The 14994-nt window shown below is 42.9% G+C and overlaps 1 protein-coding gene across 1 annotated transcript in view; it reads right to left on the bottom strand.

Moving 5' to 3' along the window:
• The window catches only part of LOC104406231 (epidermal growth factor receptor), a gene marked incomplete at its 3' end in the record, with an annotated part of 18429 nt that extends 10319 nt beyond the window's left edge, over nt 1–8110 (bottom strand). Inside the window, exons 1-5 of the mRNA XM_010015158.1 lie at nt 7963–8110; nt 6145–6331; nt 5702–5836; nt 3892–3960; nt 920–1038 (exon numbers count right to left, since the gene is read on the bottom strand). Coding sequence (XP_010013460.1) covers nt 920–1038; nt 3892–3960; nt 5702–5836; nt 6145–6331; nt 7963–8043 — 591 coding nt within the window. The remainder of the gene's footprint in view (nt 1–919; nt 1039–3891; nt 3961–5701; nt 5837–6144; nt 6332–7962) is intronic.
• Between the last annotated feature and the right edge of the window lie 6884 nt (nt 8111–14994).

Raw genomic sequence — 14994 nt, 5'->3', positions numbered from 1 at the left:
TGATTACTGACTTTTCTGGCTAAATATTAAACTGAAGCCATTATATTCGGCTGCAAGTAATGAACAATTTAGGAGGCGTTTATGGAGGACAAGTTGGTTCTTCCAATTTAATTCTGCATTAAATTAATAATCACTCTGTTTTCCCCTTTTTTCTTCCCTGGCTTTCCAGATGAGAGAGAATAACTGTCTTCCCTGTGAGCCAGTAAAGGGCACCACAGCCTTGCAATTCATAAGGGGACCAGGAATGCAAATAACAACAAAACCTGGACTGAACAGTTTCTGGGGCAATTACTTACGTATCATTTAATTCAGAATGAAGTGAAGTGCAAACACGGGGAAGAGTTAAAACCACAGTGCACACCAACCCCCCCCCGAAACTCTTGTAGAAAAGCAATGGGATGTTTTCTTTCTCCCCAAAAAAGCTCCATTGCTCCTTCTCCCTCCACTGCCCCAGGGTCCTTTAAACACAGTGTTTTTGCGGCAAGTGAAAACCAGAAAGGAAAACCTTGATTTCATTGCCTGAAGTTCAAAGAAAGGCAAAAAAAGTGAAGATCCATCATACCTTATGCCCCTTAAGAGTTCTTGCTTTAGTAAACCAAGATTATTACTGAGTAGCACTAAAGAGCATAAAGCAATGGAAAACCACTGCACTGTGGTGTCAGCTGAAGACCTGGGGACCTGCATGCATGGGGAAGTCACCCTACAGCAAACACTTAGCTGCCCTGCAACAGCTTTGAGCTCACTGGGCTCTCAGAGGCACTAACACTGTTATAGCACGTGGTAGGAAGGTCCACCTGCAAAGTCACTAAAGACCAACTCGGGGCCAAGTTTGTGGCCTCTTCCTTTGAGGAAGCCCTGGAGCACCCTCCAGGTCAGCATCTCTCAGAGATATATCGCTATGGTGGTGTAGCATGATTACCAGGCAGTCGCTCTCCCGAGGCCCTGTGCACCCCGCAGCACACTGGTTGTGGCAGCAGTCGCTGGGCACCTTTCCCCGGCACCGGCCAGAGCATTGCTGGGCACAGATGACTTTTGTTACTGGAAGACACAATGAAAAAGGAAAAACCCATCAGGAATGAAGAATGTTTAAGCTGTATTTGCTGCAATGAGATCAGAAAATACGGAGAAAAGGTCTGGTGCAGGATCTGTGCTAGATTTTCCCCATGGGATGCATATTCTGTCCTCATGTAAGGCCAAAGCTTGGGAGGGGTTAGAGTTGGTGTGGGTGGTGGTGAGAAGGGGTTGTGTTCAACCCATAATTATCTTGGCTCTTGTGAGGTGCTAAGCACTCTGGTCCCAGCCAGCAAACCATGTCCCGCTTACAAAGAGCATCCAGGTCCCTGTGGCATCAATGCCTTAAACCGTGAAAAATTCCTCAGAGTCCCTGAATCATACAGCTCGGCAATAGAGTAGGATCTGATCCATTTTGTTGAGAAAATCCACTATTATTAGTGCTAGCTTTGGGAAAAATGACATCTCAAGAGAACTGCCAGGACTCTGTACTATAACAGGAAACCGTATATTGTTGGTGTGCGGTTAGGATCCCTTTGGTGCTGTAGAAGCATTTCTGAAACTTGCAGAGAGAGGGGACACCCACTCAGCAAAACCATGTCATACACATATTGTATTATTTTAGTTTAGGCTGCAATTTCTTGGCCAAATTTTATCTTCATTACTCAACTCCCACAGAGTTTGCACCAGTGCAGCAACCCGGAGGAAGAACTGGCCCCAATTCAGCTTTTTTTCAGGGAAGCAAAAACTGCCTGCAACGTTTTGTGGAGAATGCGGAAATCGTCTCCATTTGAATATCAAAGCATGTGTTTGAACCAGAGACCCAAAATGGGATTGTTTGTTCTCTATAATTACTGATCCACAGACCCTGGCAAGAGAAATCAGAGAAACCTGATGGCTAATCTGCTGCATGATAGCACCCTGAGCATTTCAGCTGTGCACTACAGTAACTGATACCAACTTCACAGTTGGCACAAATGAGTTACAATATCACCAGGAATTTCTGTAACTCCAAACCAGATGGTTGTTAATTAACAGAAAACTATTGTAAAATATAGCCTGCTACAGGGTATATAACAGTGATTTTTTTTAAAAATTACTGGTTTTTTTCCATTACACACTTTTATACCCAAACCTTATTTTCATTTTTCTTGTAGGCCTATAAGCGAGGTATTATATTTTCAAGGAAACAGATTATTTCCACAATAGGCATTAGCTTCTCTGATAGCAACTCCTCCATTCAACTAGAAACAGGGGAATAAAAAGGCACATTGTTCTACACAAACAGCATTTTGATCTAATTTTTTTCATAGGCATCAGCAGGGGAGTAAAATAACTCATCACTTTGATAGCTATTGACTAGAGCTTCCTGCTGGAAACATGCACCATGGCAAGCGTTTGTATTTCATACAGCACATCCCATGTTTGTGGAAGGAGCAAGATGTGTATGACCCCAAACTTTCCCACATATGGAAATGTGGGAAACATTTTCAGTTGGCCAGATTCTCAAATGCCTGGAGAGGAGAACCAGAGCCTGCAAACGTTTTCGCTTTATGCACTCCTTGTTGTCATCCTGAAGCCAGAAGGGTTTGTCAATTCGGGAAGCTTGCAGGGCTGAGACCTGAGGTTTCACAAGCCCCTGGGACAGCTGTGTGGTCTCAACTACAGGGACCAACTTGGGAACGGCTTTGTGTGCACGCTGTCCACCTCAAACTGCAGAGCTGACTGAAAAAACCTAAAGCTTATACTAAAGGAAGAGAGAAAATCTGTATGTTCCTTTTTCCTGAAGCTCTATAAGCCATACAGATTTGGCCTGATACTTGCAGGCAAGAAACTTACGTTTAGGTGATTATTTACAATGGAAACCCAGAGATAGGATGTTGATTTCACTTGTGTTACGCCTAGATCAGCAGTCTTTCCACTGAGCTTTACACAATACAAAGAATCAGAAACAGTGTATTTTCCCCACTTATTACAGAAAAAGAAAATGATGAAGCAGGGAAACAAATTGAGATGGTCTTCCTCCTTGGCCTTTACTTTAGAAAAAATAAAGCTTTGCAATATGTCAAGAACTTCTAAAGGAAGGTCTCTGTCGGCAAGGAAGCACCCTACCTGCAAAATTTTACAGTAAAGAACAGGCAGCCAAACTGAACAACCTCACAATGCCAAATAGCTCCTTTTACAAATATAAAAAAAGGCCATGCATTTTCTGAGAGCCTTCCAAAGGTTCTCTGAGCACAGTATGTAGTGTGATAACCCACACAAAGGTGACATCTTTTGTGTTTACAAAAGAAACCTACAGGGATTCCAAAAAGAGGAATTAAAGCCAGAAAAAAATCAGGTTGTGTTATTGCTTCTGATAGTAAAAATTAATCCAAGGTATCATTAGCTGGCCTGCAGAATGGCTTTACAGGAAATAGCTGGAAGTCAAACAATTCACCATGTGGCTACTGTGCTCTCTCTTATATGGTAAAATAGCTTAAAGAATAAATGTTCTCAAGTGCAGATGGGAGAAAGTTGTGGGCGACACACAAAAGCTTTCAGTGTGGGGTACAGCTACAGTCTTCTGCCTCTGGAGGAACAGCACATCTGCAGGGATATCCAGACCCAAGCCGAACAACCTCAAGGGTTCCCCTCCAGAAATGGAGCTCCTTGGGGAGAGCGGGCACAGCCATCCTCCCCATGACTGTGCTTCTGCAGAGAGAGAAGCAGGCCACGTCCATCCACAGTGTGCTTCAAGGAGCCCCAGCATAACGAGATGTAGAGAAGGACAAGTGTGAAACACTTCACTAATTTGCACTTGACAGGTTATTTTTCAGTAGACAGAACTTCAGTATGTCAGAGCATACAAAGTATTTCCTAATTAAACTGCAGGCTTACATGTCTGGCAGTTCTGCTCGCCAGGGCCCCAGCAATGGTCTTCTGTGCAGTTCGGATGGCATTTGGGACCTAAACCACAACAGTAGATTATTATTTTCTATAAACATGTACCACAACAACATCATGTGAGTCACAGAAAACAGACTTGAGCTTTCGTTCTCGATAAATCAGGGGAGGAAGCAGCTATATTCCAGTGCTCAAACATTTTGAGAGCTGGACCTTAAATCCTTATCCTTAGTTCATCTCTGGTTTCCTACGTGCAGTTCTCCACACCTTTGAGCAAGTGAGCACAATACCCAGCCAGTCTAGCTTACGAAAGAGGCGTATTTTTCCCAGGAACAGGAACCTCAGCTACTGCCCGGCTGGCCCTTCTGCTGGAGTTTGCATGCAATGGCAAGTCACCACTGGCTTGCAGCCGGGCATGTGCCAGCTGCTTGCTACAGGCCACATGTAAATCAATGGTACTGAACAAGGCGGTTCTAAAAGCAAAACAAACCCAACTGGATTTGCAGGCAACTGCAACTACTCCAACCACAAAGCAATTTGACTTGTCTGCAAAAGTACTCCTCGGTGTAAGACTACGCGGCAAATGGACAATCAGTGGTGGCAACATGGACAGACACCCTGCCTGACCTTGAAGGTTCATTGCCAAGCTCTTTCCCATCCCTCCCTCCCTCCTTGCTCTTTTCTTTTTCTTTCTTTTAATGACCAGCAAAGTCCCAGAGAAACAACTTATTTTAGATTACGGGATCATTATTAAAACCATAAATGGTTGTCTAAGAAGATTAATTTGGTATGCACTACATTTAAGAGGCATTTCCTACTAGAGTGATTCTTTCTGCTAACAACACATGATTCTCCTTCCCCCCACCTCTCATCAAATAGCTGAACAAATGCCAATACTTGTCCAAGAGTTGATTGATTTGGTGTGGGACCAAAGAACTGTTCTATTTTTTTTAAGTTGAAAAGTTAAAGGTTAACATTTCTGTGATGTTTCAAGCCAAAAATCCTGTGCTGACTTGTATAGTTCACAACTCCTTGATTACGCTAAGGCTGCACAGAAAAATATGTCAACACAAAAGTTGGCTATCAGCTCTCAGGCAATTATGCAACTGGAAGAAGATAAAGAAAATATGTTTTTCCGCCAATTGATAGTGCCAGAAACGAAATGTTCAGAAATGAAAATAAACTCTCCTATCCATGAAATTACTGGGGATTTTATAAGGGACTCTTAAGGCTGAAGGATTAGCTTGAGCCCACTCTAAGCATATGCTGCACAAACTTTTAAATATAAATTCATCTCTCTGCTAATGCATCAGATTTATCTCCCTGTTTAACATTAATTTTGCAAGGATAATCCATGCAGCCCAAACCACCAAAACATGTTGAGTTTTATGGCACTCAACATGGGTCTTAGCTCTAAAAAAGTTTCAAGTCCCACAGTAACTCCACAAAGATAGTCCTATGGGTTTTCTAGACCAGAGCCTTATATTGTAAACAGAAGATTGCTGGAAAGCAAATGAGTACATGTTAGTCTGAACTGTCTTTGAAGAATACATATGCAGGGTCCTGTCTGAAACCAGGAGAAGCTTTCCCAAGAACTTCACTGTGAGTTAAGGACCTAACCACCATGAAACATTACATCTTAGGTCAGCAGTGAAGAAATGAAAGGACTTTCCTTGGAACAGGGCTTGGAGGCTCTGCATGCAGGAGTTGGTGGACCTGAAAGCCACCACACAAAAAGATGGGATGTTCATTCTTCCCTCTGAAATGGGGGACTACATAGCATTTTTGGTAAGTTAATACTCACAAGAAGACAGGTTGCTTGCAAATTCAAGCACTGTGAGAGGCTTCTTGCTCGTGTCAATGATGTCATTCCAGAGAACAGTGTCCATGTTGCACAGTTTGGGGTTGTTGCTGATTTTAACACCTCCATTGAGAATTTCTGCCACAGAAGGAAAAAACCAGTAAGTGAAGCAAACTGCCTAAGCCTTCTATCTCTGATCTAGAGAAAGGGAAACAAAATACATAGTTGTTTGCCTCAGTCACGCTATGCTGACAGAAAAGGACAATGTGCACTCCTGATGGCACAACTAACAGCAGGCTCAGACTGATGGGTTCTGGATCCTTGTTTTTAAAGCAGGATCTAATGGCACATGACTTTGAAGGAGATCTTCAATCAGCTCTTGATACCAATAACCTAACAGCTGAAGTTTGCTTTACAGGTGCCTCCACTTCCAGCCCTTGTCTCACCTGACAGCCGTTTCATTGGCAGCTCTCGGAGTCCCTGGGTTTTATTCATGTGGTAATTGGATAAAACTGCCAGGGCATAAGAGTTGTCATACAGCACATTTCCTCGGATGATCTGGAGGTTTTCTAGGGGAATGACATCCACCATGTTAAGCGCGATGAGGACATAGCCTGCAACCTCCTGTATCGTCTGAAAGAACAACAGAAGAAACAAGGTGTTTAATCTATAGCACTTTCTACTCTTGACAGTCACTTTCCTCCTCCCATGTTCAATTTTAAGGAACAATAAACCACTTAGTCTCATTAGAAAAAATAAATACAAGAAGAAGAAGGGACTATTAGCAGGAAAACTTTGCTGTCTAAGCAGGTATAAACTGACTGACTGAGCGACTACCAGGGGGTCATTCCAAAGGTCCAGCTTACCCTTGTTCTGTCCTGGGGGCAAGTGAGGCTGCCTAGGGGATGCAGAACAGGGTATGCATGTATGGTATGGCAAGCAAGTGTGATGCTTCCCCTCAATGCCTGCCCAGCCTTTAACCACTGGCAGCACAGAGATGCCGTCCGATTGAGCCTTTTACACTCTTTTGTGCCTCTTCCCTTGCAGATCCACCTGTGCTCAGCAGAGAGGAAGATGAGGTACCTTCTCCCTCTTAATAAATAGTTATAGGACAAAAAGACAAGTGAGGCACTTTCCCTGGATGTAGGTTAATTCCTGCCTTGTATTGAGAAATGTGTGCATATCTATTTCCTGCAAGAATCACCATAAACAAAAACCCCTTGAGCTACCACTTAGGATATTATCCTATTCTATGAAGACTATGAGTTCTCAAGAGACCTGTTGTGTTCTTGGAAACATTGAGCACCGTGCTAAAGTTGTGCCTGGGAAAGAAAAATGGCAATACCATCATATTTGTAACCCATATGCCTGGACCATCTCTTTTCTGGTGTACTTGCTGTTTACTATAATGAGATGATTTTTTCCCTTTCTTTGTTCCCTGAGAAGAAAAGCTCACACAAAGACATTACTCTTCTCAACCCAGAGGACTAACCTGTTTATTCACACAAGAGCTCTTGATACTAGACATACACTTAACATGTCAAAAAAACTTCTTCCTTTACTGCCTCCTTCTTTGGAAGCCTCCTAATCTAATAACCAGTTATGCAAAAAGCAATGCATTTAAAATGCCTTCTTTAATATATATATGTGTGTGTGTATATATATATAAAACTGAAGGTGTGATGTTATTCCCACTAGTGGCAGCCTGGCAGCAGGGGAGCAGAGCCCTTGCCCAGTCTCTGCTGGTGGGGAACCCCAAAGTGCCCATGGCAGACAATGCTCCTCCCCATGCCATGGCTGCATTTTAACTTCAATCCCCTGCCTGTTCTCCTCTCAGCTTGCCATAATCACAGCTTGGAGGACAGGGTAAGGGCCTCCACACTTCAAAATCCACCATCAGTGGGTTGCCACTGACTTAGCACCTTGCTTTTCCCAACAACACCACAAAGCCTTTTGCCCTCTAAGAAGTGAGGCATTGGGTAAGGATGTAATCGTATCTATAAATAAGAAGAAACCCATTTGCATGGTAGCTAGAACAGCCTACTAGCTGCTTGAAGAGCTATTTCTCAAAGTACCTGATTTACTAGGGTTGAGCATATCCTGCAGCCTACAGGTATATCAAGACTGTGATCTGCAATTTCTCTGACATAGCTAGCTATGTTTTTGGATAACCACAGAATTTTATAGGTAGCTGACCCTTTGCACTTAAAAAAATGCAATCAGATTCCTTTAGCAGGAAGACCACATAGGCCAAGAACACCAACCTTCAGGAAAGAGAGGTCACGATTGTGCTCTACATATGTAATCTCCAGGTTGCTGAGTACCACCTCACAGTTGTTGTACATCCTCTGCAGGCTGGTGAAATGGTCTTCCACATGTCCCAGTTGGGTCAGCTTGTTATTTGTCCCTTGACAAACTGCAGAGGAAAGAAAAAAGCTCCATGAAGCAAAGCAAGAATAAATGCAGGGTTGAGACTTGTTGCCCATCAATTTTCACAAGCATCACAGGAAGTGAAGCATCACTAAAGATTCATAAGAAACAAGAACGTTATCCTGCATGACCCTAATGGCAACAGTGCTTGCAGGCACAGAGATGTACCGGAATTAAGAGCTGGAAAAACCCTCCATTACTTTCTGTTATACGGATTTTGTACATAAGTAGCACTACGTTTTCTGTGTCACAAACATAACTCGGTTCCTGAGGAGTGGGTATTGATACAGCGCCCTCAAACACTTATGGAAGTGGTGTGCTGCCAGGTACCACCAAAGGTGATTTTCAAGGGGACCCATTTACAGTATATTTTCAGGGGCATTGAGTTGCCTTGTAAGCTCAGTGGGAGTGAGGAGCTCCTGCAGGAGCCCTCAAGCTACAAGACCGGGTTTTAAGAGCAAACTGAACCTCCAGGCTCACACACCTCTTGCCATTCTGACATATTTGCTGTATGATGCAGAAAGATTTCAGAAAGATGTTCAGCTTTGGCACACAAATCCACCTAAGCCTGCTTTGCTGGTGGGGAAGGAAGCGGTGCCACACAGAGCACCACCAAGATTACAAACATGTACATTGGCATGATGGAAAAATTCTATTCCTCTGCTATACCAAACCTAAAGGAACTGACAGAAGTTATCACTGTTGCATTCAATTGCAATGAAAGAGCAAAAAGCAAATGCTTTAAAGAAAAAAACACCACACACAACCCCCAGAAACTCTGTACTCATCCAGTCATTCCCCGGGTTATCCCTACACAGCTGAAATTGAAACATCTCTAAGTTATGCCATCACAGAGGAACTGAGAACAATACAAAAGGCAACGTGGTAAAAACTTAACACCTTCCAGGTGAAAAGCTTTAACCCAACTTGGCTCTTCAGTGGGAGCAAAAGAAGGCTGTTACCTCATCGCCACTGTAATGCAACCCCGGCCTGAACATCATGGTTTTCCGTAACACACTGAAAGAATTGCATTCCTTTAACTTGGAGAAAATAATGAGTGAAACTATACTTTTGTAAAGCTGTAATTCCTAGAAGCACCAGTCACAAATGGGAACATCATTGAGTAGGGTGCTGTAAAGCAAATAAAGCTGAAAGTAAGTTTCAGAGCTAGTAACATAAGACAATACCTGTTGAAGATCCAAACAACTGATGTTTTATTAGTAGAGAAAATAACTTAATAAGCAGTGATACAAACTTCCTTATCAATCATCAAAACCATTCACTGAACATGTGTTATTTCTCAGTGCAGTCACCTCCATTAAAGAGCTACAGTGATAACAGATTAAATACTCTTCATCCATGTTTAAAGCAAGGCTATTCACTCACATTCCTCAGTTATTTCTCATTATACATCCAGATAAACATTATGGTGTTTGGGATCAGAGTGGCAACTGTTAGCAAATGGGGACATTTTAACAGGGGCTGTGATTACACCATCTAAGCTGATTGTTACTACATGAGCCTCAAGCGTAGAAATGACCCTTTTTACAATTGTCTTGAACTTCTGTAACAGGAGAACTTTCTAAGCAGGTTTTCAGTTTCAAACTTAACTCTTCCAATGTGCTGTAAAATCTGCGGTTGCCTCAAGTATGAAGACCAAAAGTTATCAGCCAGAGTCACAGAAGGGGTCTTATTCTGTGGGGTGGTCACATGTTGAAGGCAGAAAGTTAGAAATATTGTCATATGCTGGTCTGCCCTGGAAAACGCGTTGTTGTTGGGGACAGGGTAAAGAGGCTTTGAACTGATTAGAAAAGTCAAAGAGTCCTCCCAGAGGTCATTGTGAATTTTAAGCAATGTTACCCTTCAACTGAGGAAAAAGCCAGTAATAAAAGATTCCCAGATGGTTCAAAACCTCAGCTTGGATTCTCAGTTTAGGCATATCAAATCTGATCCCTGAAACGGTGATTTTGGGATGCACTCAAATACCGTGCAGGAGCAGGTAGAGTTTAGAGTGCTCCCAGGAACAAAGACGTGTAAGTCAGCCTGTTATGGTCTTCAGGGTTTACAAGTGACCTGATGCTCCCACTGCACCTCCAGTGTTAACAGCAAAGATCTGCCGTGCTGCTCAAGACAGGCCCTGTTCAGTAGCTTCAGTGTTTATGCCACATCTGAACCAAAGGAAGGGGGGACAGAGGAGCTTTCTCTCGCAGCATCCTCCTGTCCACCCCGTGCCCACGATCAATCCTCCATGGCTTGGCACTGGTGGGATCATGCAACAAAACAACCCAGCTCACTGAAACAAGACCTAAGAGAAATGACACACATCTGAATGTGCTTCCCTTGGGATCAGAGAAGCATTGGAGCTCTGAACTCGGGTCAACTGTCTCGAGAAACACAGTCCTTTTCACTGCTTACTAAGTCAAGGCTGATGCAGCAGGCAGAAGGCATGGTTACTCTTGCACTTATCCCTCTCCCTTTCCCATGTGACTGCTCAGTGAACCATGCCAAGGAGTTGATCCAAGCTACAAATAATACAGAACAATAAATAAATAAATGGACAGAGGGTATTTTTAGCTCAGGAAAACTCGCTGATTTGGTTCACCATGGTGCCCCACGAACCGCTGCGTTGGAAACAGCTCTGAGGACAGCAAGGAGGCAGGAGCAAATAGTCAAGAGAAAGAGCTTGCCAGCTTGTGAAACTGCAGAAGGAAACTAGACATAGCGAGCTCCATAGAAGCTTCAGGTTGGTCCTCCGGGACCTGCTTTCTTCTCCTGTTCTGTAAGTAGAGAGCACTTTGATGGCTCTATACCAAAGGTGTCTTATGCCACGTGCAAAAATACTTGTCCCCTCCATCAGGCTCATCATATTCTCCACGCAGCAAACAGCAGATGTTGATGGAATCTTAGCTAAGATACAGAAAGCAAAAGAGGGTTACTTCTGTTAAGATCTCAACAGTATATGGGCAATGTCAGTCAGACCACCCTATAGGACAACCCTCTGCACAATTTTTTATTTGATCAAAGGGATACAAGGCTAAAACCTTGTTTGCTGCAAAGAGATCTATGTACATCCAGAATGTGAATTTCATCACAGCAGTGTTTACTGAATGAGAACCTGGGTCATAAGCAATATATGCTGAGCAAATAAAACCCAAACCGAACAAGCTAAGCCCCTGAAGCAGTATTACTGAACTCAGGCAAAGGTGCTGAAAACATTTCCAATTAGAAAATTTGGAAAGAAAAGAACATGGCCTGCTTGCATCTGATGAATAATACCATTCCTGCAATTTCTTTGCTTATGAAAACTGTGTTCTGGAAAAGATACATGCTATAATTATCTGTATATAACACTACACTGTGAATGCCATTCTAGCCAGAGGCAAAAGCACAATGAGGTGCTCACCTCGCTCTGCAGAGTTTTAAGTGGGACGTGCATACTTGAGTGGATGGATTATATTATGATTTAACCTCCATTGAGCTTGATCTACTTGTCCTCCAAAGGACAGGTTTTGATGCCACATGAATTCATTATGTATTTTTGTTTCCGTGTGTAGCAAAGCCAGCAGCATCCAAGATCAGGAGTCAATGGTGGGTATGGATGCTCGCATGGTACCACTGGGAGCTCTGGGTAGTATGTACCACATGCGGACACTTAAACATGGTTGCAGCACATTTTACCTATAAAGGACAACAAAAAACCAGACAAGTTTCCTGATGAAAATATAGGGTGAGAATGTCCGTGACCAGGAGAAAAGCTGAGATCTGGAACTGAACTTCAGGGCAAAGGCTGATCCTTAAAAGACAAAAGCTTTGCTCTTATCTGTGAAGTTGTAATGTAGAGGCAACCCAATGTCTGCAGGGCAGTAGCTTGGGATTACCACCACTAAGCATTTTATTCAATTTACTTCCTAAATGTTGAAGTGAGGTTGATTCTGAATCAGTTACACCATGACCTTGACAGCCTAGAAAAAGTGCATATACTGTTGAAATGAGACCAAATGTCAGGTGCTATTTAAGTCATCAGCAATCAAAGAGCTGAAGAGAGGGGCACACTGCAGTGACAGGACACTGGGGAATGGATTTAAGCTGACAGGGGGACTTCAGATTAGATATTAGGAAGAAGCTCTTCCCTGTGAGGGTGCTGAGGCGCTGGCACAGGGTGCCCAGAGAGGCTGTGGCTGCCCCATCCCTGGCAGTGTTCAAGGCCAAGTTGGACACAGGGGCTTGGAGCAACCTGCTCTAGTGGAAGGTGTCCCTGCCTGTGGCAGGGGGTTGGAGCTGGATGAGCTTTAAGGTCCCTTCCAACCCAAACCAGTCTGGGATTCTATGTACTGACAGATGCAAACTCACTGAATTTTAGTGCTTATTTAAAATGCAGAATTGCTGCCCTGGATACTAAAATTCTCTCTGTCCACAGACATGCTGGCTCCTTTTCTTTGCCTCAAATGTGGCCTTAAAGGAGTATTTCTAGGTGATGCAAATGGCTTGACCCTCTGCAAACCTGTGCTCCTTGGCCTTTTTCTTGTGTGGCCAAAAGAAGAGTGAAACCAAAGCATTTCCTAAGTGGCATTTTCCACAAGTGATTGTAGGAAGACAGAAAACATTCATCCAGATGTAACACTAAGCAACCATATTCTCCAAAATCCATCGAAGCTCAGATTAAACAAAGTGGTCCCTGCAGCAATTGCCCTGATACAAGTGAAATCTGTTTTCATCTTTTCCCCAGAAAATCTCTGATTACTGAGGTCTCAATCCTGTCACGCATATTTGTCCCAGACTTGGGAAAAACCCTGGAGAATGCTTTGAAACCAAGTTATCACCAATCCCCAGATCATCAGCTGTTTCTGTCCATGCTTAGCCCGCATTAGTCTCCCAGCAGCTCTGACAGACACATCCAAATACTTACTTGCAAAGGCAATTTCAGAGCCATGCAAGTCCATTTCCATGCTTCATATGTCACTTATAACTCTATACGCCCTGGCATAATAAATGTATATACTTTTCCGGCATGTTTTCCAGCCATTATTGACAGTAACACAAAACCTGCAGACAAGAGAGATTTGTTTAATCTGCCAGCACATGCAGAAATATTCCTCTCTCTTCTCTCATGGGCAGTAATTTAAATTTTCATTTTGTTTTTAGGCATTTCATGGAAGAACAGTACCTTCCCAGGCACTCGGTCCAGATACAAACCTGCCTTTAAAGGCCAGGGCAGACAATGGTTCTCAGTGTCCTACCTTCAGCGCTGCCCACAACCAACCCACCTTAATGAGAGTATGAGGAGAAGAGCCCTTTGAAATGAACTGGAATAATTTTGTAAGAAATACTGCTCAACATGGGTCTGTATGGGCAATCACATCATTCCAAAACCTTGCTCCTTGTACCCCGTGGGTCAGCCCTGCACAACACATGAGGGATCCTGGCCATGCCCTGCACCTCCACACTCCTCCCTAGGAGGAAAACTGATTCCCCCTTACAAGGGCTGCCACTGACCCTCACCTAATGGGGCCTCAGAAATTAAATGAAGATCCTCATGACATTCAAGCACAAATCTGCACATCAGCTGTAAGGGCAGGTCCTGTATATCGGGTATGTTTTTTTAACTGACCTCAAAGCATTCACTTAAGAGTTATCAAACAGATCCACATAACCTACTGTGGAAACCAGGAAAGTGCAGTTAGTACTGCTGCCCTAGTACATTAACAAATGATCAGAATATGTCATTTAAGCTTACAAGGCGGTACTAGAGTAGACAGGATGTTTGTCATCATGATTAACCTAATTTCTGATAGAAAAAGAAAGAACCATGCAGTGCTTTCCCTAAGAAAACAGGGTAGCAAATGTCAGAGTTTGGATAAAGAAACTGACATTAGGTTATGACATGTAATTAACCATTGAAATAGAAACACCTTCTATTCACCAGTTCCTCAACAAAGATGTGATGGAGAAACTTCGGTATTACTGGGTCAAGTGTGTTTTACATACTGGGTAAGAATTTCAAGAGGGAGGAAAGTGACACACAAAGAAAACCAAATCTGCTGTGATGTGCTCTGGGAAGCTACGAAAAGGAAAGGAAAAGCTAGAAAACAGGTGAGGAGTACAAACAGTGCTCAGTTGCAGGCAGATGTTCTCCCTTGAGAACAGTGGTTGCAAATGCATACAATGCCCAGAAAATCCAGTTTCAGCTTAATGACAGCAGCACTTGAGCACAGGAAATGCTGCCACAGATGACGATTTTTTGCATATATTCTAATTTAAAACACTGTGAAAAACAGCCTCATGTGGCTGCACTAAATCCCTGCTCAAAAAGTGTGGTTTAGAGTAATGCAGTTACTGAGATCAATCCCAACTTTTAAACACAGTGGGAACAAAACAATGACAGACCTCTTAAAAATACTTAGATGGAAACTGTAATTGCAAAAGTGACCCAAAACTGATGTCATAGTGGAGAAAAAGAATACGGCTTAAGGGAAAGCTTTCCTAGATGGTTTCTTATGTCTATTTATTAGATGAAAGCAACTTTTCCAGCTAAATCTAATTTTAAGTTTTCCTTGCTCCAACTAGGAGTGGAGACCAGTCCTCTGATAGAAAAAGTCACATCCTGATTGCAAGTGACAGAGGCAGTGTTAGATGGCCTGACTGCTGGTTATTGCTTTCACAGGAAAGAATAAATAATTATATACAAACCAATGTGCTCCTGAATGAAGACTTCTCCAAAGTCAGAGCATTTCTGACAAGGGATTCAGTTTTCTTAATTCTCCAGGGTGCATTTTTTTTCTCCCCAATATCATTTAATAATATTTCAATTTTTCTTCTGTGTTGTCATTATTTAATTCAGTCTGTATTTTTATTAATCCTCCAGATTA

Source organism: Nestor notabilis, unplaced genomic scaffold, assembly GCF_000696875.1.
Source record: "Nestor notabilis isolate BGI_N333 unplaced genomic scaffold, ASM69687v1 scaffold7440, whole genome shotgun sequence".
Lineage (NCBI taxonomy): Eukaryota > Metazoa > Chordata > Aves > Psittaciformes > Psittacidae > Nestor > Nestor notabilis.
Note: the sequence above shows the minus strand (reverse complement) of the source record. Positions and strands in the feature narration are given on the sequence as shown.